This window comes from Arabidopsis lyrata, assembly GCF_000004255.2.
Source record: "Arabidopsis lyrata subsp. lyrata unplaced genomic scaffold ARALYscaffold_3, whole genome shotgun sequence".
NCBI lineage: Eukaryota > Viridiplantae > Streptophyta > Magnoliopsida > Brassicales > Brassicaceae > Arabidopsis > Arabidopsis lyrata.
This window is the reverse complement of record NW_003302553.1, coordinates 5195142-5218678: the sequence shown is the minus strand read 5'-3', so window position 1 is coordinate 5218678 and position 23537 is coordinate 5195142. Positions and strand designations below refer to the sequence as shown.

At 36.7% G+C, this 23537-nt stretch overlaps 5 protein-coding genes across 6 annotated transcripts; 2 read left to right on the top strand and 3 right to left on the bottom strand.

Moving 5' to 3' along the window:
* The first annotated feature begins 1067 nt into the window (after window positions 1-1067).
* Window positions 1068-3054, top strand: LOC9318867 (F-box/LRR-repeat protein At2g29930). Its single transcript, XM_021030789.1, has 4 exons — window positions 1068-1139; window positions 1297-2217; window positions 2323-2463; window positions 2585-3054. The coding sequence occupies exons 2-4, from the start codon at window positions 1306-1308 to the stop codon at window positions 2912-2914; spliced, it is 1383 nt and encodes a 460-aa protein (XP_020886448.1). The 5' UTR covers window positions 1068-1139; window positions 1297-1305; the 3' UTR covers window positions 2915-3054.
* Window positions 3055-3178: 124 nt separating this feature from the next.
* LOC9318866 (histone acetyltransferase HAC5) lies at window positions 3179-11687 on the bottom strand. Of its 2 annotated transcripts, XM_002882754.2 has the most exons (17): window positions 11427-11687; window positions 10906-11148; window positions 10443-10557; window positions 10066-10318; window positions 9510-9953; window positions 7643-9369; window positions 7116-7412; window positions 6744-7019; window positions 6323-6451; window positions 5997-6197; window positions 5766-5908; window positions 5362-5674; window positions 5091-5230; window positions 4691-4769; window positions 4219-4605; window positions 3769-3968; window positions 3179-3668 (listed from the first exon to the last, which is right to left on the bottom strand). In XM_002882754.2, exons 2-17 carry the CDS (start codon window positions 11055-11057, stop codon window positions 3551-3553), a joined length of 4974 nt encoding a protein of 1657 aa, XP_002882800.1. In that variant the 5' UTR covers window positions 11058-11148; window positions 11427-11687; the 3' UTR covers window positions 3179-3550. The 2 variants fall into 2 exon arrangements, with proteins under 2 accessions (XP_002882800.1, XP_020886447.1); XM_021030788.1 differs by lacking the exon at window positions 11427-11687 and having other exon boundaries at window positions 10443-10541; window positions 10906-11001.
* Window positions 11688-12198: 511 nt separating this feature from the next.
* LOC9321002 (NAC domain-containing protein 21/22) lies at window positions 12199-14618 on the bottom strand. The gene is made up of 3 exons (XM_002882753.2): window positions 14294-14618; window positions 13292-13566; window positions 12199-12693 (listed from the first exon to the last, which is right to left on the bottom strand). The coding sequence occupies exons 1-3, from the start codon at window positions 14484-14486 to the stop codon at window positions 12319-12321; spliced, it is 843 nt and encodes a 280-aa protein (XP_002882799.1). The 5' UTR covers window positions 14487-14618; the 3' UTR covers window positions 12199-12318.
* Window positions 14619-15748: 1130 nt separating this feature from the next.
* On the top strand, window positions 15749-17993 carry LOC9318865. The gene has a single exon (XM_002884889.2). The coding sequence runs from the start codon at window positions 16395-16397 to the stop codon at window positions 17550-17552; it is 1158 nt and encodes a 385-aa protein (XP_002884935.1). The 5' UTR covers window positions 15749-16394; the 3' UTR covers window positions 17553-17993.
* A 4529-nt stretch (window positions 17994-22522) lies between these two features.
* LOC9321001 lies at window positions 22523-23497 on the bottom strand. The gene has a single exon (XM_021030205.1). It carries the CDS (start codon window positions 23260-23262, stop codon window positions 22846-22848), a length of 417 nt encoding a protein of 138 aa, XP_020885864.1. The 5' UTR covers window positions 23263-23497; the 3' UTR covers window positions 22523-22845.
* Between the last annotated feature and the right edge of the window lie 40 nt (window positions 23498-23537).

The following is a 23537-nucleotide window of genomic DNA, read 5'->3' as shown; positions in this document are numbered from 1 at the left end:
TTAAATACCTGATTTTTATACTATCAATTAGTAATAAACTAGATTTTAACCCGCGGTGCACCGCGGGGCTATATTTTCTTAAAAAAATCAAAATGTAATTTTTTTGATAGATTATTTTGATTTTTAATTTTAGGATTTCACCCGTGGTATACTATCTTTTATAAATATCAACCCAAACCCGTCCCATCATATTACCCGTCCCGTGAAATTAAACATCATTTAGTTATTTTTCTTTTTAATAATACTTTTATTTAAAAGCTATATAATTCAAGTCAATTTAAAAATTTCTTTTAAATGGTTCCCATAAGATATATATACATATATATTAAATTTGTATAGAGTTGAAATAATATTAATATTACAAACTTTTTATATAATTTAAATATTATAAATATTTTTTAAAAATATGCAATATATATTTTTTGTTATTGAATAAGAGGATATTATGTGTAAGAAATGTAGAAAATAAGAGTTTAATATTTTTATTATGGAGTCGCAAGAAAAATCTTTTATTTCTATACATGTTATTCGTTTATTAATAATAAAAGAAAACAAATCCTTTAAATTAGATATTAACTAAAATAAACGCACCATAATTACTTATTAAGTAACAACTAACAACCAATAAATTTCACCAAAAAAATAGGTAACAACCAATAAATTCTAAACGCAGTAATTAAAGAATAAGATATTAAAAAAATATATCAAATAAGATATAAGAATCTTAAAATAATTGAATATCTAAATAATTTAATTGTTAGTGTCGATTTTAATGCCTTCATTAATGTGCATTTTTTTTTTTACAGAAAAATATTTCCTAAAGATTATCACATTAATGACTCAGAAAATTAAGGAAGATATGAATTTATGATTCTCGAAATCGTGTTGGTAATATCTTTAATTAAATTTTTCAAATTTAAATAATTAATGCCAATGGCATTCATCCGTAAATACATTCCAACTCCAGGATTTATTTGCTAAAAGTCATCCAAAAATGTATATATATATCAAAATCACAATTTCCAAAATATATATGAAATCGGAAAGCAGTTAACAGAGTCCTTGTATATATATTCCGTTATCGTCGTCACCAAAGCAAGGTTCTTCTTTGGCATCATCTTCTGGTTCATTTCCAAATCGTAAGTTTACTTTTTTTAGTTGATACATTTACGTTATAATGTTATACAATCTCTCGCATGTTCTAGATCTAGAGGAATCTTACAATTTTTGTTCATTTCACTGTCGAAAAATCTCAACTTTATGATCATAATAATCAATGATTTTGGTGGGTTTTAGGTTGTGTAAATGGGTTCTAGTGATTTAATCAGCAAGCTGCCAGATGAGATTCTCGGCAAAGTCTTGTCATTTCTTTACTCATATCGTGTTGCTGTTTCCACGTCGGTTCTTTCCAAGAGATGGAGGAATCTGCATTTGCTTATAGACAGACTTTATTTGAATGACGCACAAGGCGATCCTCAACACTTCTGTGATTTCGTGGAAGACACGCTTCATCTCTTGAGTGATTCCCCCACCCTCAAGAGTTTCTCTCTGTATTGTGCATTTACGCATGACTCTTCTGAGATGGGCCAATGTATTGACACTGTCCTCGAGCGCGGCTTCTTGGAACTTAACTTGTTGTTCGAAGATACGCATTGTATGGACGTTGAGTCCTTCACTAGCAACACACTGGTTAAGTTCTCATTATGCGATTTTTACCTTGAGTTTGAACCTCCTCCTGGGGGCGTGTTTTTCCCAAAGCTGAAAAAACTTTCTCTAGTTCAAGTGGAGTTTACAAGTCATAAGATTTACAATGCTTTCATCTCTGGCTGCCCTGTGCTTGACGAATTCTTCCTACATAATCATGATGATTACATCAATTTCCCGGCTTGGAATGGGACCGTGGCGAGTCTTTCCATCAAACGACTGACCATCTCTTATCATTGGCCCCATTACCCTAAGGGTCACAAGGGTTTTTGTTTGTTTGATACACCCAATCTTGTGTGCCTTGACTATTCTAGTTATGCCGCTGAAGATTATCAGGTTAATTTGGGTTCCCTTGTAGAAGCTACACTCGATATTCACTCATGGGAGCGACTTCCAGATGACTACTATTATTATGAGGATGGTGATACAGAGGATATTGTTGGTGATGTTACTAATCTGGTTGCAGGGATGAGCAATGTTAAAACCCTTCACTTGTCCGCTGATTCTCTTGAGGTTAGTCTTCTTCTTCTATTGGTTTATTCAATTTGAAGTGCAAGGCTAGCTAGCAAAGTCTCATTTTGTGTATATTTTTGTTTTTGGTTGTGACAATAAATCCAGGTATTTCACTCGTGCTGTAAATCAATACCGTTGTTTCCCAACCTCGTTACTTTATCTTTTGAGAGTGACAAAGAAAGAGGCTGGCAAGCAGTGCCACTTCTCCTCAACAACTCTCCAAATCTGGAAACTTTAGTCATCAAGGTATCATCAATTTCGTTCGATCAACACACACTTCTGTTTCTTTATTTTTGTCATGAAGTTTGCTTCTGCCTTATATTTTTCTTTGCTTTAATATTGTACATGAATCTCCTTTTGCTTTCAGGGTCTTGTGCATGAAGTTACAGAAAAATGCGGGGACGCCTGCGCTTGCATCCCTAAGAAGGATAAGAGGAAGAGGAAGAGGACGAAGACGGAAAAGGGAGTATGCTGTTTATCGACATGTCAAGTGAAGGTGCTAAATATTTCAGGGTATCAAGGTAGTTGTGGAGAGCTGAAACAGATGAGGCATTTCTTGGGAAATTTGAATTGTCTTGAAACTGTCAAGGTTGATGTTGAAGTCGATCAAGGCAAGGATGTTAAAAGGTACATGAGAATCACCAATGCTCTTATGAAGCTTCCCAGAGTTTCATCAAACTGTCAGATCCATTTCTAGTGAATTCTCTTTACTCTTGTAGAATCACCATGTGAATTCTAGTACTTTAGTGTTTGGCAGTGTTTTTTCCGTTAATTTCATTGGCTTTCGCCATAGTAAGATCATTTCTATATACAGTATTTTGAGTTCTTTGCCTAATGAGTAATGACTCCAAAATGCTTCTGGGTCTTGGTTTCGTTCAATTGGATATTATACTCTACTGTTCTAGTTGAGTAAAAATTGAAAACCTGCATTTCTAGTCTAGTATATATTGGCTTTATTAGCTTTGCCAAAAATACTACATATACAATACGAAGGGATCAAAGAGTAATTAAGATCCAATTCAGTAGTCGAATTCAATAGGATTCAATGAACAGAATCACCAAAAATTGAATCAAAATCACAATTCACATATACACATGTCTATACCTTAGAATACATGTAAGAAAAAATATCTATGTACCTCCTCGTCGAACCTAAATTAGCAGTTGTGGTCTGCTCATTTTCCCATGAGCTCTCCTAAACTAGCTTCTTGAATCTCCAAATTAATCAACCAAAAAATATCTCATTCTTTCTTGATTCAATTGCCATTTGCATCGTTACTTCTGGCACGAACCCTTGACCCCCTAGACAGAAATGATAACATGTCTCTGTTAATCAGTCAGGAGTGGAGGTCGTTGCATCAGCAGCTCTCTGCCGCACCATCTCCATCACCGCTGCTCTGCGTCTTGAATCTGCCTGTTGCTGCTTTCTACTAAAATGAGCTCTCAACTCTCTGAAAAAAAAACATGTCAGATCATTATTAAACACCAACTTCTTGAACTAATCTATTCTGATCATGGAAAATTTGCTTTCTAAGTAGTTAGTTTACGTACCTGCATTTGGGGACTTTGCATTGGGGATCTCTGCAGTTTCGAGAGTGCATTCGGAAGAGGGCCCACATTTTCTTACAATGGCTGCAACCTCTGGTCTTGCAGGCAAGACCATGCCTAATGAGACCCTTAATCGCGCGACACCTTGGATACTGGCACTGTGCAGTGCAGCATGCCATTACGTGTAGCAGCAGCTCTCTTAACTGCAGTACCAACAAGCCAAACCGTAGTTAGCAATAAGGAAAAGAGAAGCCAAGGGATGCAAACTCGATTTTCTAAACATAGGTAAACCGACACTTGTCTAGCTACAAAATATTTTGAAAGGAGTTTTGGTAAATCCTACGAGCAGTTTAGCCTATCTATCTTTCCAGCTTTGATTTAGTGAATAATTATGTATGCATATGGACATCAATTCTGTGATCAAAGCTAAAACAATTGAAAGAAAAGGAATACCTGGGCAGTCTGAATTTGATTAGTTTGTGTGTTCTGTACAACAGAATCTGTCGCAGATGGACGGCCAATGAGGCTATGTGGATGGTTGATACCTTTTGAGTAGCAAGCATTGCAAACTTCATAGTCAGGGCAAACTTCGCAACGCCAACCTTGAGCAGTTTCAAGTTCTTGCTGGCAGATGGCACATGCCGTTGCAAATGCAGGGACGGTTGGGTTGTGAAGGTGATAAAGAATCATCATAGAAGAATGTTTTGCCCGTCTTAGTGTGTCGTACTGATAGTGATTACCTTGGCAAAGACTCAGGAAAGCTTGCCTAGTATCAAAGAACTCGCTCTCGAGGATGGCATCATTGTCCTTAATTTCAGTAGGAATGTCGTCAATGGCAACCTGCAGAGACCAAAACCTTGTCATTTTCCAACCCAACAAGGAGGAAAACAAAAAAAATTAGAGCCCTATCGCGGTAGAAACTTACAGGATAGAGTACATGCTTCTCCTTCTGATTGACGGGATGTTTTTCCTTTTCCACACGGTTCTCTTCCACTTCCTGACACCTGTGGTAAAAGAAAGCTTGAGAGATACAGCCAAAGAATGTATACATACTTCACAGGCAAACCTGACAAACTAACCTAACAAATTCAGAATACACCAAGTGCTTAAAAGCTAACACTGTCTATCTCTCATTTTAAAACTAGACAGCCCCTCCCGCAATCGTACTAGAATACTGCTTTTTAGTTCAGTGAAGAAATTTCTTTTTGCTGGATATTTCAAGAGACTATTGGAAATTCTGAATTTATATCGCATCCAAATATAGTTGATTTAATTAAACTATACAAGTATCATATAAACAAAGTGAGCCGATAAGTGTAACTTACTTGTCACAAATCTGAAAATTCTTACACTGGTTGCACACCCAACGATTTCCAGATACCATGAGAGTGCAACAATGCTTACAACAATGTTGCAAATGAACCATGATGAAATCTTCCTTCATTGGGAGGATGATCTCACCCAGCTATAGAGTAACAATCAAAAGTTAGGGGGTTGATATTATCACTTTCTTCAACAAAGGCATGAAGAAAAGGCTAGATTATCAGTGAAACAATGTTAACAAATAAAGAGAAAACTTAAAGGAAAAGAAGTTACTTTATGCATCAGCAGGAGATCCTTCGAGGCATTAACAGAAAGGTCCAACTGACCTACTGCTTTTAGAGCCCTTTTCGATATGACCTTTTTGGGCATTAGTTTTCTATTTGACTTTTTGCCATCCTCTTCTTGGCTCATTTGATCTATTAAATCCTCAGCAGCACCTGGCCAGTAGTCGCCATCAAAATATGGCAACCTTGCTGCTGTTACCTTAGCTCTACATTCACCAGACTGGACGAAAAAATGGTCATAGAAGTTTGTACACTCAACGACCACTTTTTCCTTAGAAGCTTTCTTTAGCATTGCTAGATACCTGAAAAGGAAGGAGTATTATGCATCATTATATGCAATATTCTCTCTTACACGTGAAAAACAAGTATTACAAGAAAATATTTATTCCATACCATTCCCTTAGTTTGTCAGTTTTTGGCGTTTTCTGAATTTCAGGATGGCAATATAGAATATAATCTTCACCCTTAAGAGGGGGGCATGCCCATATATAGCAGCTTGAAAACCCACGTTTCTTACAGTAATCAAGGTAACCAATCTGCAATCCGAAAAACCCATTGTTAATAAGAATTGGGAAGCAACACAGGTGCCTGAGAGCAACCAGGATCAGAAGAAAAGCGGCTTACCAGAATTTCATGGTATACGAACGTACGGAGGGCCTCTCCAGATACTGTTTTAACGTCAGGTCTGAAGTACTTAACTGAGTCCAGATAGGAAAGGTATACCCGGCGCTGATTGGGAGACGCAGAATCTGTTCCAAATTCCTGGACATACATGCCAAATAAGCATACTTCAACACCTTCAATCTTCTGAAACAACAGAATGGCCTGAAAAAATATATATATATTGTTAGTAAGGAAGTTGATAGTCAACAGGCATCATGTAGTAGTAGAAGGGCATAATTAGAAAACAGAAAGAAGGAAAAAAAGAACCAAGCATACACAATCTGTACCTTAGACTTATAAGGGAATTCTGATGAGTAATTATCTTCTCGGAAAATGTCAAGGAAACGTGGCTTTACTTCTAATATTTTGTCGACAGATGCTACAACTCTGATAACAAGCGAGTCGGCTCCCGGGACCTGGTATATCAACAAAGAAGGAGATTTGATCGTATCTTATTAGCCCTAGCCTTAGCTTTATTAAAGGAAAGAGCATTATAAGAAACAAGGCATCAAGCATGTAGGTGAATTTTCTAACAATAAACTAGGTTTGTATCTTTCTGTATGCCATTCTCCAGTGTGTAAACCTCATAAGTCTCTCCAAAAAATCAACATAATATGGTTAAATGTGGCAGAAAACACAGCAAGCGGTCACGACAGAGATATACAGTGGGAAATAAGCCCAAGATTTATCGGAAAAGTTAATAATCACCTCCTCGTAGCTTTTTCCTTGAAGTCTAGCCCTCTCTTGTCTTTCCTGCTTCAATTTCTTGAACAACCGCTGTTCTAAATGGTTGCTAAGAGTACTGGCTGGCAAACTTTTAGCCCCCAGAATAACACTTTGTGATACCGGTTTCCTTTCTCCTTGTTCCACTTCTTGTATATAGCAATTAGGGCAAGTGTACTCGGCTTGCCCATGATTCCTACGGCCGTTGAACAAAGCACAAATTTGATGCTGCCATGCTTGACATTTATCACATTGCACCCACTGCACAGAATTAATGGTTCAGAAAAAAAGAGTAGAGCAGCTAATATATAATCCCTATAAAACAATTGCAGAACTTCAATAACTGAAGAGGCGTACCGATTCTTCAACCTCTTCATCATTTTTCTTTTTCTCAAACCTTGACTTCGGTACAGAAGCACCATCAACAGAAACAGTGTTTGCACGCGCTTCGTTGTAACAAGGAATACAGACATAATGCCGTGACTCACCAGCCACTACCGTATAGTGCATAGCGTTTCTCTTGACACGTGCCCCACAAGGTGTGCAGTAAATAGGTGTTGGCTCAAATGCAAGCCTCTCAACAGCACATAACTGGCAAGAATTCTCAGACATGGAGAGTCCCATTGCTTTATTTTTTTCTGCCTTGGTTTTACTCTGAAATAAAATTACAAAGAAAGAATAACTGGCATTAACAGCTGTCGGCCATGTGCAACTCAAGTTTTTTCATAAATAAAAAGGTACGCAGAAAGAGATAGAAAGATTCAAACAACACCAAATAGACCTAATAAGGAAAGAGGAAACTGCCAGGATAAATTGAATATCTTTCTAGGTCGCCCAATCTTTCATCTTAAACAAGATTTGCATCTAAAACTTTGTTAGCTTACCTGGCCTACCCACTGACGAAGACCGCGGATATGCTCCTCTACTTGCTCTGGAGTGAACAACTCAATCAGTGAGACTCCTTTGATCTTTGACTTTCCGCTATTAGACGCAGATACAATGCCTAAAGACTGTTCCGCATTCTCTTCTTTGGGTGCGCTTATTTCAGTCATACGCTTTGGTTTTTCTTGCTTCGATAAACGAACAGTTTCACCATCTTTGTAAACAGGCTTCTCCAGCTCACGGGAAGCTGGAACAAGCCTTCTTGAAGAATCAGAACTACCTGCATTCATAGGCACATTTGATCTGACAGGTTTGCAAACATCACTTTGTAGCCTATCTTTCTCTTGCAAACCCATTGAAAAATGAGCTTGACTGACACCAGCAGATATTGCCACTGGGATGCCCTGTGTGTCAGGATAAGCAAATTGAGAGGGTTTCTCTACTTTCTGGCGCTTCGGAGATGGTTGCAAATCATCAACAACAAATGGAGCTTCAGAGTCTTTTTCACTAGAAGTACGCATAGACTCGAAGGATTCCTTGGGTCCATGCTTTAAACTAGCTGAGCTAGGCTCAGCTCTTTTGAGGAAGGTAAATTTTTCTTTTTGTTTCTCCTTGAAGTTTTTGACAAAAACACAGACTGGACATGCTTCATTCCCGCAGTGCTTGTAATGATGAATCAATTGTCGGGTTTGACGACAATATTGATATGCGCAAGCAGAAGCCTTGCAGTAATTGATATGTTTCAACAGCGTTTTGGCTGTAAAACAATACTTGCTTTCACAGTTATCTTCTGCAGCATTGCATTTTCGTACGTGTAGCAGGAACAAAAGCCACCGCCTCTGATTTTTGTAACTTAGACCACAATCTCCATTCAGCTGTTTACTCAAGGCATTGTTTCCTACTGGGAGATGTGGAACCTCCAAGGTGCCTCTAGGAGCAACAGTTTGGCAGTTTGTAGACTCTCTTACAGACGAACTATTATTAGTACCTTCATGCTGCATATGAAATCTTACCCCAAAATGTTCTCTCTCTTCATTAGAACTTTTTAATATTGGTGTCAAGTTCTGCGAAGATGAATGCCACTGACCCAGACCTGATACTGGCTGCACTCCAGCTGAGAGGTTGCTCGAATCTTTCCATTGTGATACCTGCTGTGCCTGATGAGTTTGTGGTGGGAAAGATGGAGACATCTTTAGCTCGCTACTAGAAACGGGTGCACTCTGAGCACCAACATACTCGTCCTTCACAGCATTCTGCTTGTATTGGTTTTGCGGCTTGGATGGTTCTCCTTTATTTATAGCCTGCATCTGAAAAGCTTCATTGTAGTATTCCACGCGAGGTTCATTCTTAACTTGACTAACTAAATTTGAAGCTAGCTGAGATCGACGATAGCCATCATTATTCAGTAAGAGCTCTTGCTGCTGGTATTGACCATGATGAGCTTGTTGGTTGAATTGACGTTCTAATGGTCGACGACTCACCTGAGCCAAATTTTCTTTGGAACTGGAAGAAGATTGGAAATTCCCATTCTCGAACTGATGATGTAGTTGAGGCTTTAGCAATGGATTGTTTTGCAGACTAGACTGACTACCGAATGAAGCATCAACTCTCCGCATAGAATTCTGGCTCATGGAATTCATATCCACAGCAGTTTCCATTGAGCCCGATGATGTTACACCTCCATAGAGATTCCCAGACCCAAAAGTACCAGAGTTACTCATTGAGTATCCTTCACATGAAGAAAACAACTTCCAATTAGCATACCACTATGAGTTACATACTCGTCAGAAGGATAACGCGAAGGGAGACGAACAAGAGAGCATTGATATTTAAACTGCATTAAATAAAAGGAAAATTAGAGAGATTTACTGTTCACATGTGACACCTGCAACTGATCGACAGGCTGCTGCAAGGGTTGGGATAACGTTGAATAATGCGTAGAGCTGAGGACCCCTTCCGAACTCCTGGGCCCATTAGCAAGGTTTACATTGTTCCCGCTCATCCCTACACCAGCATTTAGCGGAATATTGGTCATCCCAGATGTATTCTGGTGAATATTTGACCTGAAACCACCTCCCAACTGGTGATCAAGGTTGTAAAGCATACGGTCATTTGAACCAGTAGGACGTTGCTTCTGCAGCTGAGATGGATTTCCAATGTCAGACCCAGCAGCCAGAAGCTTGCCACCATCTCCAGAATATTCTTCATTTCGATGAGACTGATATACATCAGCATTAGCAATATTGTCAAATCCAGGAGTAGGAATCATCTGGCCAACCGTAGATAATTGCTGGCGACCATTATTTATTGAACCTGCCGAAATATAGTGTATGAATAAAAGAATCGGGACAGACTTTTTGACTCTTTGTAGTGTCAAACTCAAAGGTATACAATAGAATCTAACATCAAATCTGACTGATACTACCTCTGTTCATGTGATTAGTTTGCAATAGTCGTCCGGTTTCGATTGTTGCATCTGATAAGTTATTACTACTATTGAATGTGCTTGTATCCACCATAGGGGTGGCCGTATAACTTTGATTCCATCCATGTGAAACCGCAGGTGTCTGAACCATCGTACTGACCGAGCTTGAAGGATTAGCACGGCGTTGACTAAGAAGTTGTTTCAGATTAGATTCAATGCGAACGTCGAAACTTCGGAAATCTAAGTAATCCTCCTGCCAAAAGAAATTATCATCAAGAACAATGACCACCTGTGCAACACTAAAGCTTCCCAAGTACTACTTAGCTGGGAATATATATATCAAACTGTAGCAATGAGAAGATCGAAACGGGAAGAACCTTAGACTTAGCCGTTCTCAACATTGCACTCTCTAACCGTTTTGCAACCTCAATTAACTTTGCCTTGGAAGCATCATCAGTCTTTGAAGGCTGCCTCTGCTGTAACCAAGCGTAGCTGGAGAGAATGAGGAATAATGCATAACAATCAAATAAATAAGAGTGTTTTCCATTTACATAAACTTTACAAAACAAGAGATCACCTTAACAATCAAATAAATAAGAGTATTGTTAATGCAGTAGCATCACAAATTCCCTTAAAAGTAAAGACCATAAGACTTGACAGGAAATCAGGAATCCAAGAGATTGTCAATGAGAGAAGAAATTAAACTACGTAAGCAACTAGAACCAGCAAAAAGTATTTCAGTGGTACATGCACTATAAAAAGACCACATACACAATGGAACATACAATAAGTAAGAGTCAAGCATAAGCAAGTAAAGTGAAAACAGAGAAACAATCTTACATTCTATTGAGCATATCCTGTCGTAATAAGAGATTATCACGAGATATGCCATTGACCATATTAGGCTGAGAAGAAACACTAGAAGCAGAAGCTGCAACAGAATTCTGCATCTGTCCTGGCTGAAGAACTGTCCTATTCTGCCCCTGAGCCATTCTCAATATGATTCAAACACTTGCAACAGAAGAATGTGTATGGAGCTAGATGCCGCGCCAAAGAACCATCATCCACAATAAGCTTCACAGTCTACAATTTTAAAAAAAAAAAAAAAAAAGACAGAGATTTGAGCTCGCAGATGCAGTAATAAGCAGAGAAATACAGAACAAATACACACAAGTCGTGAATTACACCAAGTTAAAAATTGAAACTTTTATTCAAAGTATCCATTGCCCGGATTCGCGAAACCATCCAACTAAATCAAATTGGGGGACAATTGGTAATTTCAACACAAACCCTAGCTCGAGATCGAAACCAAATAACGAATGGACCAATACAATTGAAAAAAAAAAAAAAAAAACCTAAACCTGAAATTTGGGGGAATCAGCAATTCCAATCGGAAAAGGGCAACTCGCAATAACACGACGGAGAATAAGATCAAAACCGGCAAAAATCGATGCCGAAAGAGGAAACAAACGGCGAGAGACAAAAGAAGGACGACGACGGAGAAGGGGAAAGGTCGGTGCGCGTAGGATAATGACGGGGTTAAACAAAATATCCTTTTTTGGTGCGAAAAGCCGATATTTATTTTTTTACCGACCAATTCATAAATTCATGATTTATGGCAAAAAACAGAATAAGAAAGAAAAAGGAAATATTAAAATCCAACGGACAGAACACAACACAACACCCGGAGCTTTTTTACCCAATCAAAAATAAATAAATATTCAGACCGAAGAAGCCTTTAATTTTTGTATTTCTCTCTCTTCCACAAAGTCAATCACATAGAAAATTAAAAAAAAAAAAGCAGACAAACCAAGTGGAAATTAGTTATTATGGTATGCGTGACTCTCCCATTGAGAGGAAATTTTCAAGATTTTTTCCTTTTCTATTTTGATAATAATAGGGAAAACTACTTTAGTAATTTTGGATTATTTCTTTAGAGACGACGACCTGCCTTTTCTGATTATAACGTAAATAAAATCAGTTGCACAACAACAACAAAAAAACTTAGATAAAATACTTATCAAAAGAGATTATAAATTCAATGATTTTTTGTTTTCTTATTATTTTAAAAGTATTTATAAAATCACATCAAGTTAAACAAATATATGATTGGATTGCTATTACTAATGGCAATTTCTTCCGATGACTTCTCTTTTAGCTATGTTATTATTATATATGTGATCCATATGATGATGGTATAACAGTTTACATAAAAGAGGGTTGAATAAATGTATTTAATCACTAATATGATTCTTATACATAGTAATTCCATGTAGGGCTTGGGATGCCAATGTTGGTCAATTGGCTCTCTGAGCTTCCTTCTCCATAACTCTCTGATTTTTCGACATTTTTTGTGAGTTGACTTAGCAAAGTTCGGATAATCATTTGATCAGGGGAAGCATTAAACAACGGGCTGGAGTTTTTGGAGACTAGACCGGATTGGTTGGTTTGGTTCTCTGACAAATTATTGGAGAAGCAGGGTACATGCTGATTGATGATGTGATGATCGAAGTTAATGTAAGGGTCCATGAATGCAGGAGCTGTTTCATTAGAGCAGCTTTTTGTGTTGTCGACTCTATCAGCTCCGTTGCTGTTCTTATGGAAAACTCTACATAATACCCACTCTTCCTGTTTTAGTTTATCAAAACAAAACAAATTTGTCAAAATTATGGTTAAGAGTAGATATGTGTACCAAGTCATAAATCATTTTAAATCAGCCACAAATAAATCTTGAAAAATCGTCAGAAAAATCCTACAAAGACATTTAACATTCAGGTTGAATGTGAAAGAAAGATAAAGTCAAAAGTTTTGCGTTAAGTCATGGGATAATATACTATAATATGATTGAGATATATCCGGCCGTTTGCTTGATACATGGTTAATTTGATATTTATATCCAAAACACACAAACTATGTTTTAAAAAATAAAGAACTGAACCTCTGAGTGTATCATGATCATATGAACCTCAAAATATCTAAGAAAAAGTATAATTAATTGGCAAATATATAATGTAATACTACCTTGGTTCCAATATAAATGTTGTTTTGCTTTTTTATGCAACTTAAAAATAAATCAGTTGTTCTATTATATATCGAAAAAAGTTGACTTTTGAATTTCAACTATTTTTCACATTTCTTGTTAATACTCCGTAAAAGAAAATTATATATTTGATAGTGAATTCCAAAACCCAAAAAGACATTTGATGATTAGAAGAGTGAATAATACCTTGAGAGAATTAGAAGAGTGGTGAAGAAGTGTTCCTTGGAGACGAAACTCATGCATGACCCAATCGGTTTTACGACCTTTAGGGGCTCGACCTCGGTAAAACACAAGTGTCTTTCTCATACCCACCAGACTACCATTTCTTTGGATTGCTCTATCTTTTCCGGTGGCTTTCCAATAACCGGTGGCCGTAGCCCGGTTTGTTCTGTGGCCTGTTGTGTATTTCCGATCTTTTTGGCTGTAAAAATACCATTTTTTCCCTCCCACTCTCGCCATTTCTGAAAATGACCTTTTTATATACTATATAACTTAACTATTGATAACAAGTTAGGCGTTGAATTTTCTTTCTTATTAGTATGTCACATACATTAATGGATTATTTTAGTTTTAAATTAAGGGAGGGGTATTTTCTCCAATATATTTTGGAAACTTGATGATAAGAATAATATAAAAAGAGAATTCTCTTCAGAATTGTCTTTATCTTAATGACATATTCAATAATATATAGCCAAATGATTTCTATCCGTATCATATCTTAACCAACCAGGTTCCTAATTACCAAGCATCGAATAGGCATTCAACACGTCTGCAAGATTAGGATGATTTGTTCTTTCATTATGTAAACTGACAGTATCATTTTAATCTTAAAATAAACGTAATATATGCGTCTAATGATGAATGTGAAACTAAGCATTAATAATTGTGCAGTTAAATTGGTCTTTCCACGATAAATTAGTAAGAAACAAAATACTAATTCGCAGGTGGCTCTCAAGTAGAATTTTTTTTTTTTCTCAATCATCTTGTACTTGATATATAGAAGAAACAATAAACAGATCAAGATCAGGTTGGAAACAGGAATATGGATATAATAGCGATCGAATGGTTTAAACAATATTTTAGATGAGTTGAGAGTTTTGTGTACACACACACATATATATATAACTATTTCTGAATAATTTAAATGAATCCTTGAGTAAAAGAGAGAGAAAACACAAAATTACTTACGAGGAATGTCCCAAGGCTCGCACTTGTTGAGATCGACGTCGATCAAGACAACTGGTTGATAGAGGCTGCGAACGGTTCTTCTCATCAAGTAGTCGCAGACGAGCTCGTCGTCTCTAGGATGGAACCTAAAACCAGGAGGTAGGTTAGCCTCAACCATACTTATACTGCCCTTCTTCTCTTCTTTTTCCTCCATTTCTATTAATATCTGAAGATTTGTTTACTTAGTGTTTATTATCATCTGATGATACGTTAATATAATTGTGTGTGAAGATGGGAGAGAGAGATGGAGAGGGATATCGGGAGTTTTGTGAACCAGAGGAAAGAAGAACGGTGGTATAAATAATTAGCAAGTCATAAAGTCAACTTCAATATATTTAATTTAATCCTCCATGTAGATTTAACATTTTTTTTCTTTCTAACCACTACTTTCTTTTAAATTCCAAAATAAATTCATAGGTCTTGAAGGATGTAGCTTTCAGTTTAAGTGTTTTTTTTTTTCTAAGTTTAAAAATTCATTTTATCTTCCAATCAAGTTTTTTTAAAAAATTCCCCCTGAAATTTACGAAAATTAATTATCACCTTAAGTTTTCCTATTATCTGAATAAAATAAAGACTACTTAACTTTGGTTTTAGAAAAACCAACTACCAAAACTAAAACGAAGGGTATAACAAAAACTATAAATGGCTGGATGGTGTTTAGGTCAGTTTATGCTCTCTATTTGTAATTAACTGAGACTTTTTTGTCTGTTAGAAAATAAAGGAGAAGCAGTGTACAAATTAACAGGTGATGATATAATTCCATAGTTGTTTTTGTTCTGAACATTAAATATTTAGAAGCTGTGCGAAAATTAATTGTGTTGCCACAAAAACAGTAAATATTTGTCTGAACAAGCAAAAGTCCAGAAGTAATAACAAGTCGGACCATTTATAGTTTTAAGACTGAAGTTACGTTTCGTTATGGGCTTACCTGGTGCTGTCATTTGTATTAAGTTGAGGTGAATCGGTAAATCTATGGAAGCGATATCGTACCAACTTAATTATGGGAGACAAAAACTTATCTTTGACTTGCCTTTTAATGCTACCTTTTTTATTTTAGAGGAAAACAAAAAAAAAAACAAATTATTTCATTTTGTTTAATGTACTTTGATATAAATGTGTCTATTCTATTGGATTTGATGTAACATAAATCTTTGGGGAATGTGGGTGTGAGGCACACAGTCCATACAAAATGCTGCAAAATTATATGCACTGATATTTAACAAAACCTTTACATTGGAAATTCCAAAGTACATTTATAAATATTCATCTCAAAAACCATTGAAAGAGAGTCTATAGTTTGACAAAAACAGAGAGACGTGCAAAGTCACAAAAAACGAAACAAATAAAGTAATAAACCATGCATGCTACAAGGGCATTGCTAATAATACCGATCAAAGACATACAAATAGATTAGGTGGATCAAAACATCATAAGATATACATTCAAAAGTCAAGAATAAATCGTAACTAAAATATCTGACGGTGATATATAAGTCATCACTTGAGTGAATCATCGAAACTTTACGTCAAATGATACAAATAAATCATACAAATGTGTGAAATGGGTTTAAAAGTTATAATATTTTTCCATGATATTTTCGTAAATACAAATATTTCTTACCATATGTAACAGATTTTAAAGGCCGTGTACTTGTGAATGATCAGACTCGATTCTTATTTGTATTTGGTCACCATAAACAAATGGACTCGACTAAGTAAAATATATTTTCATATTAAATGCAATCTAATATTTTTCCTATCAAAAATGGTCAACAATTTTGCGAATATCTAACACTCAATTCGCATCTCCGTGTTAGGAATGAAATATCAATCGATTTGGTTATTTTCAATCCGACCCGACCCGACCCGACCCAGCCCGAATCTTTACCCGAAACAAGGGGATCAAGTAAGAAACACGTGTCCGCTTTAGATGTGAGAATCTAAAGCTGAGCTGTATAAATTACTTGTCTCTGTCGTCGCCACTTCTCTACAAACCCTAAGAGACCGCCAAAAAAAACAACACACACTCTCTCTCTCTCTCTCTCTCTCGATATCGACGGTAAATGGCGTCGGGTTGCGTTAAAAATGTGGGTACTTCACCGAGTCACTCATGGACGAGCTCCAAAATGTCATTGACCCGTGAATCTCAACCGTTGGCTCCACAGTTGGAAAACGAAGATCCTGTTGACAACTTTGAGTTTCTTCTCGAAGATCCCGTCACAATGCTATCCGCCGACGAGCTTTTCTCCGACGGAAAGCTAGTCCCGCTTAAGTTTTCCGCCGTGACTAATCCGGAAGAGAAGCCTATGACGTCGGTGGTTCATACGGCGGTGAAACCATGCCGAAGATTGGAAATGAAGATCTCCGGCGTCGTCGATCCTTATCTCTTCTCTCCGAGAGCTCCTCGTTGCACCGTGAGATGGCGTGAGCTTTTAGGTCTAAAGAGACTCGCCAAAACACAAGAAGAAGCGTCAGCGTCGTCCTCATCGCGTTTGTCTTCTTCTTCTCCAAACCCCAAAACGGCATCGTTTAGGCATTTTCTCAACCGGAGTTCTAAATCCACCGCTCAACCACCGTCTCACCCGCCGCCGGGAAAAGACTCAGACATCTTGGAATCGTCGTCAACGTCGATCTCCTCTTCACGTCTCTCTCTCTCGTCGTCTTCTTCCTCCGGTCACGAGCTAGACGACCTTCCAAGACTATCTTTAGATCTCGACAACAAACCCGGAACACCAAACCCGTTCGCTCGGTCACGTGCTCACCACCACCACCATCTGCGTAACCAGAACCAACAAAGAAAGCCACGACGTAACGCACCGGCTGATGAATTGACAGAGAGTAGTATTGAGACAAGGGCAATGACGGTGACGGCGGATAGTCCTAGACTCAATGCTTCAGGGAAGATCGTGTTTCATGGACTGGAGAGAAGCTCAAGCAGTCCCGGTAACTTCACCGGAGGACCAAGAATGAAGCTTCACCATGGAATGCCGAGATCTCACTCCGCAAATGTCAGAATCACTCCTGTTCTCAATGTCCCTGTCTCTTCTCTCCGTAGCGGACCCAAATCAGGTCTCTTCTTCGGCCAGCTTTTCGCTTCTTCGTCTTCTTCTTCTTCGTCGTCGTCATTGGCTTCGTCGTCTGGAAACAGAGCACAGTTGCAGAGCAATAACATCAAGAACCGTACCAATCGAAGCAGACTTGAACCGACAAGCGAACTCTAAGAACCGAACCGGATACTAATTGTACCGACTTTATTAGGGGGTAAAATTTTCGCTTTGGGGTTGTTTCGTTAGATGAGATTAGATGTGGGTCCAGAATGTAAATAAGGTGAAGTATTTGATTTTCCTTGAGGTTCTTCGAAGAGCAGCGGGTCGTTCGATAACAAAGTCAGTCATTAATATTACTGTAGCAAGAGTGAGAAGTGGTTCCCATGTTCAGAGATTGATTCCGAAGATATTAATAATATAAACAAGTTTTGACTCATTAGCACAGTGTACTTTTATCATTTGTATTTACACTTTTGGGAGCGACAGCTTTTGTTCCTCTTTTATTTTAGTTCTCTACGAGAAATAAAATATTAAGTAATGATTTTGCATGTTAGAGACAAATCCAAAATGCAAATCCTCTCCGTATCAACTTAAGTGTAATAATTTGATGATAAAGAGACAGCTTTACCATGTTGGCCCAGATTAAGATTTACTACTATAAATCTTCTGGATATGTAACTTCAAGCAGCTTTGGATAATACTAATTGAATTTGTTTATAAGCAATGAAAGTGAGGGACATAACATTAAAATAAAGGGCCGAAAAAAAACAAACTGAAGGGTAAAATGGGGAATGGTCAAAGCGTGAAGAAAGATGTCAGTCATATGAGCTGCAATTTTTTCGAGTAAATGAAGTTTGGCTCCAATAATTTCATCTTTTCAAAAAATACATCACAAATAAAAGTTGCTGGTCGTTCTCGAACACTGTGTTTTCAATCCCATCCGTTGGATGCTTCCTTCGTCCTCACCTAGCTCAGTTTAGTGACCACAATAATATAAGCCTACAAGTTCACGTTTTCTTTTTTGGTTTCAATGTGAAGCTGCAAGTTCTTGTTTATCATTTGTTTTGATGGTTCCACACGTATAGAAGGAACGGATTAACTAATTGCTTGTGAACTACAACATTTTGTTTTGGGACGAATAATAATTTGGACCAATTTTTCCAACAGAAAAATATTAGTTGGCATACTTGTAAACTAAATTAATTTCCAGTTCACAAGGGGATTAGTCTATTTTGTTTGATGATTGAAAACTATTGTTTTCAAGTATTTCAAGAGGTAAATATAAATTTAAGTTAACTTTTGTTATTAGTTGGTGACTTTGGAGCATGCCATCTAAGGGCATGATTATAGGTAGTCTCTTATAAATATTTTTTAGCAATATTTAAGTAGAGCCACCTTACCACCCTTCAACCACGGAAACTACCAAGCGAGAATGTAAAATAGATGGTTCATGGCTTGAATGAGTTGAATCCTATTCTTTCAATGGACAAGGGTAAATTGTTATGGAAGTAATATACCTCTCTTTATGATACTAAGAAGCTTCTGGTGGGGATTATCTCCTCTTCAAACAGAATTTGAGACTCTGTTATGGGCTATAGAAATGCCTTATCAAAGCTTCGAAGACGAATATTGGCTTTGCCTCTCTGAGCTAATATCTATTTTAGATAATCTTTCGGAGTGGCATACATTTCCAATACAGATTCAACTTTTTAATTTTTTGAATTTTTCTACGTATAAGCATGTAATTTGATGTCTTTATTTGTTTTTTTCTTTCTATGCCATAAAACAAAACAGAGTCCGAAACAAATTCTGCGGTGGTCTTTTTGACCGGTCTTGAATTTATGGGGACCCATCGTCCTCTTGCCAATTATTTGGATTTGGAACGTACAACACTACAACATATAAAAACAGTGTTAAACACTGATTACTACACTTTTGTTTTTCAACCACATATTAGTATATTACTACAATTTACTCACCAATTTCAAAGGATGTTCTCACGAGTCGCCTTCAATCCAAATGGTGTAAAATATTTGAATTGGCTCGATATTTTTGCCTCAACGAGTTAAAAAGTAACACTGATTTTACGGAATTTTTAGTTTACTTAAGATATGTACAACTCAATTAACATAAATCTATTGTTGTTGTGAATAATAAAAACTGGAACGTATCGTCCTTAATTATTAGGTGTTTTTTTTTTTTTGCTTCTTCTTCTAAATCTTTTTTTTTTTAACGTCTGGATTTATTATTTATTGCAAATTATGAGAACTATTACATAGACGATTTTACAACGGACAATTCTTTCCGACCCTTATTAGATCCACGACAGACGACACTTTCTTCACCTTCTTCTTCATACTCACCTCCTTCACCTCCTTCTTTATGCTCTTGATGTATGTGGGACTCGAACCCCAGACCTCTGGGTGTAGAATCATTAATTAACCCTTCTTCAACCAATGGGCCAAGAGGGCTTATTCTTCTAAATCTATGAATTATGTAAATACACCTTTAAAAGAATTCTTTTATAAGCCTCAAAATCAGACAGAAATATGGAATGTTTATCTATATGTGGTGTAACTAAACGTCTAAACCTAATTCATATAGGTCCTTGTAGCATCCAGTCCGTGGTAAACTTTTGGCTTACTCGAATAAGACATTCTATACAGTATAACAGTACATATCGATTTTCAATCAGCTAGAACAAATATACTCGCGGACTCAAATGTGAAAAAGTGCTATGAAACTTTTTGAACTATAAATAATATATATTTACCAAACAAAAGCAATAATAAGGATAGAAAAGTAAGAGTAAGGTGGGGAAAAATGAAGACGAGAACGTGATACTTCCCAGTCTTGCGCCCTCTGATAGATTCTCTATCTCTTATTAACTTATTTGATTCTCATGATGCTTTCATTCATATGCCTCTTTGCTCTTTTCTATATATTTCCGCATTTATATATATATATATATATATATTTATTGTTTATATCGGAGTAACGAGCCACGACAAATGGCCTAAGTAGAAAAGGCCGACAAGAAAGGAGGAATTAGTTAGAAATAGATACCCAGTTTAGTACGTCAAAGTAGACATTAACATGTTATAGTTTTCACTTTTCATAGGGGCAAAGACAAATACCATAATCCATAGATATAATCCAATTATAAAAACCCTATAAACCTTAGGTAAGCAACGTCTTGTTGTTTCTGCTAGACTGATTAACATGTTCAATCATGCATGAAACCTAAACTCTCGGATTTGTTGTGTGATTAAATTAAATGTAAAGTCGAACAATATGCTAATCAATTTTTTGGGCACTTAAGAAGGCATATATACTAGTTTGTCTAAGGATTCGTTCTCTATATATTCAAAGTTTGATGTTTCTCGTTATTGGAGAGAGCATGAAAGGGAGAGAAAAATATAAGAGCACTTCCATATGTTAGAAACTCTATTGAGTGTTTAACAAATAAAATAATATTAATTTTTTATTATTTAATTGTTTATTTAAACTAATTAGAAGAAGACAACTGTAAAAATGGGTGTCTCAGAGTTTCTCAAATGAGAAACAGTTTCTGTCCTCTCTCCTCCTTTTTTAATTTTTTATTCTGTTTTATTGGAGATTGTCTCACCTAGATACTCCCAATAGAGATGGTCTAAGAATTATGACGGAAAGTGGACATCATTTTCACGTTGAATATGAAACACTAAAAAATATGAGCGGTTTTAATTCTAGGTATTTAGTCGTTTTATGAGATTCGGGAAAATTACGTTATACATTAATAATGCGCGTGACTACACCAGTACACCACCCACTCTATATGAATTGAAACAATGCAGGTCCTTATCTTAACTTGGCAACAATTGTTATATAGTGTGAGAGTGATAAAGATCCACAGCTAGGATGCTATGTATATCTAATGCAGAAAAATAGTAATAATTCCATGGCATGCATTAAATCAGGCTGGTGGTAGCCCCTCTCGTTTGACCGATATTATATGATAAGTTTTGTTATGAGCATGGAACATCATCTCTATCTCTCTCTCTCTCGTCTCTCTATCTTACATTGGCATTTAGTGAGTGTGAATGTGAATGGAACAAGGGGACATACATATATTGGCTGCAGAAAAAAGAGAGGGCAGCTTGAGCTGGGTTCTTACCTGTTTGTTACAGTGAACCAGATGCGACAAATTTAATAGTACTATTACTTTACAATAAAAAGAGCACAGAGAGCAGCAAAAATACAAAAGAAAACAAAAAGAAATATGTATATGTGATTTGTAATGGGCAATAATGAGGATGTAAATGAGTTATATTCACTGTTAAAGTCAAAACTGGGAGTATGTGTTGATGATGGGTAAGAAGAAGCAGCAGCACTTGTTTTTCTTGTCTTCTTCTCACAATCTCGCTGTGTACCACATCTTTGTACTTTCTTCTTCTTCTTCTCTAATCTCTCCCATATTTATTCATCTTTCACTTTCTTAATCTCAATTATATAATCTAAAATCGTTATAGGGGCCTTCAATTTTTAGGCCCATTTGAAATATCAGGGCCTTATCAGAATTTAGCAAGGGAAAACGGAAAACCCTAGCTATATATTTTGGAGACTCTCCTCGTAAGTGGAGAGAACGGCGAACGAAGCATCATGAGAGCCAAGGTTTGTTCATTTCCTCTGTAATCTGCTTTTCTTTTCTCTATGATTTGTTGTGTCTTAGATACTTGGATTTGCTTACTGTTCTTAATTTTTTATGCTGCTCTATAGATTACCTTGTCAATTTGACTCTCTATTGAATTGATTGTTATACATATAGAGAACAAATCTACCTTGAAATGATTACTGGGAAGTGCTATGTTAGATATAAAATTAGGAGTGAAATAATTAGTGATCTCTTGTTTTGTTATAGCGATCTACTCAATTTCTTATAGCGTTGTGCTTAGATAAGATTAATGGTTCTTTCGTAAATTTCACTTCATTTGTATACTATTCATAGAAGTTTGTAGAAGATTATAAATTCCAGTTCTTGATACTGTCATTGACTTTGGCTGAACATTTTTTTGCCAGTGGAAGAAGAAGCGTATGAGGAGACTAAAGAGGAAGCGCCGAAAGATGAGACAGCGATCCAAGTAGTCCATTCCATTGTGGATGTGTCTTATTTCTAGTTTCTTGCCTTCTTGAATCAGTTTTTGAACCTTTTGTGACTTTTTGCATTTAATCTTGAACAATCATCCGAGTCTGTATTCAGAATTTGGTTCACTCCTTTATCTACTAGATGCATTTCTGGCAAAACAGATATTTGTTTTTGAGTATTTCATTACTTCAGTCTGTTATATATATGTTGTGTTTATTTGAGTGTAGAGATTGTAGTTATCGTTAGCTCTTAGAACATGCATCCAGTCTGTCTTATTTTGATAGCTATAGTTGCCTACATATATCGAACAAATTAAACCCGATACCAACTCTAACTGTGAATTCAACGGGGACTATCGTCCGTGCGTGTTCCCTTTATATCAAAGATGTCACGTTGCATCTGTGTTTGATCGCCTGATGCTGAATGATCTTTCCCCTTCTCGATACGTTGAGCGCTCGAGAACAGCTCTACAGGCTCCGACTCTGCGATCTTGCCTCCTTCTAATGGTGTCCCGTGTTTGTAACTTACACGGATAGGTTCGTCTTCCGATAGCTTCGCTTGAGCCGTTGCGTACTTTATGTCGTCCTTGTTCTTTGCCATTTTTAGGGTTTCAGGCATCACGAGGGGACATGAGACATCGTATATAAGGTGAGGCAGGTTCGACGTGTCCCTTTCCGGGACTTTCGTGCTGGCTTCTCTCTGCTTCTTCGTTTCTCTTTTCTTGACACGTTCTCTATGTTGCAATGCCAACACATTCATTTAATTTTCTTTGTATGCAAGTAAATATACTTTGGTGGATAAGATGAAATATTGTACAGAAATTATGTGGGGATGTACCTGAAGGAAATGTAATCTTGAAGTTTATGAATCAACTAAATAAATTAGCTGCAAGACCCTAATTATAAATTAAATGGTTACCAATTGAGAGACGTAGCAACTACCTTCTCGCTCCTTTATAATACCCCTTTCTCTCTTTCTGAGTATGTTTCAAGTATATTCTTGAAACAGCAAAAATAAAAGAGAGATAGAGATAG

What these genes read in the sequence shown, in the direction of transcription:
- LOC9318867 (XM_021030789.1), top strand. Translation starts at nt 1,306, where the DNA reads ATGGGTTCTAGTGATTTAATCAGCAAGCTGCCAGATGAGATTCTCGGC. An exon ending in TGTCCGCTGATTCTCTTGAG is followed by an intron (nt 2,218 to 2,322) that starts GTTAGTCTTCTT and finishes CAATAAATCCAG; the next exon opens with GTATTTCACTCGTGCTGTAA. An exon ending in TGGAAACTTTAGTCATCAAG is followed by an intron (nt 2,464 to 2,584) that starts GTATCATCAATT and finishes TTTTGCTTTCAG; the next exon opens with GGTCTTGTGCATGAAGTTAC.
- LOC9321002 (XM_002882753.2), bottom strand. Translation starts at nt 14,486, where the DNA reads ATGGAGGAAAAAGAAGAGAAGAAGGGCAGTATAAGTATGGTTGAGGCT. An exon ending in CGAGCCTTGGGACATTCCTC is followed by an intron (nt 13,567 to 14,293) that starts GTAAGTAATTTT and finishes GGTCATTTTCAG; the next exon opens with AAATGGCGAGAGTGGGAGGG. An exon ending in ACTCTTCTAATTCTCTCAAG is followed by an intron (nt 12,694 to 13,291) that starts GTATTATTCACT and finishes AAACTAAAACAG; the next exon opens with GAAGAGTGGGTATTATGTAG.
- LOC9318866 (XM_002882754.2), bottom strand. Translation starts at nt 11,057, where the DNA reads ATGGCTCAGGGGCAGAATAGGACAGTTCTTCAGCCAGGACAGATGCAG. An exon ending in AACTAATCACATGAACAGAG is followed by an intron (nt 9,954 to 10,065) that starts GTAGTATCAGTC and finishes ATATTTCGGCAG; the next exon opens with GTTCAATAAATAATGGTCGC. An exon ending in AATTTTCAGATTTGTGACAA is followed by an intron (nt 4,770 to 5,090) that starts GTAAGTTACACT and finishes CTTTTACCACAG; the next exon opens with GTGTCAGGAAGTGGAAGAGA.
- LOC9321001 (XM_021030205.1), bottom strand. Translation starts at nt 23,262, where the DNA reads ATGAATGTGTTGGCATTGCAACATAGAGAACGTGTCAAGAAAAGAGAA.
- LOC9318865 (XM_002884889.2), top strand. Translation starts at nt 16,395, where the DNA reads ATGGCGTCGGGTTGCGTTAAAAATGTGGGTACTTCACCGAGTCACTCA.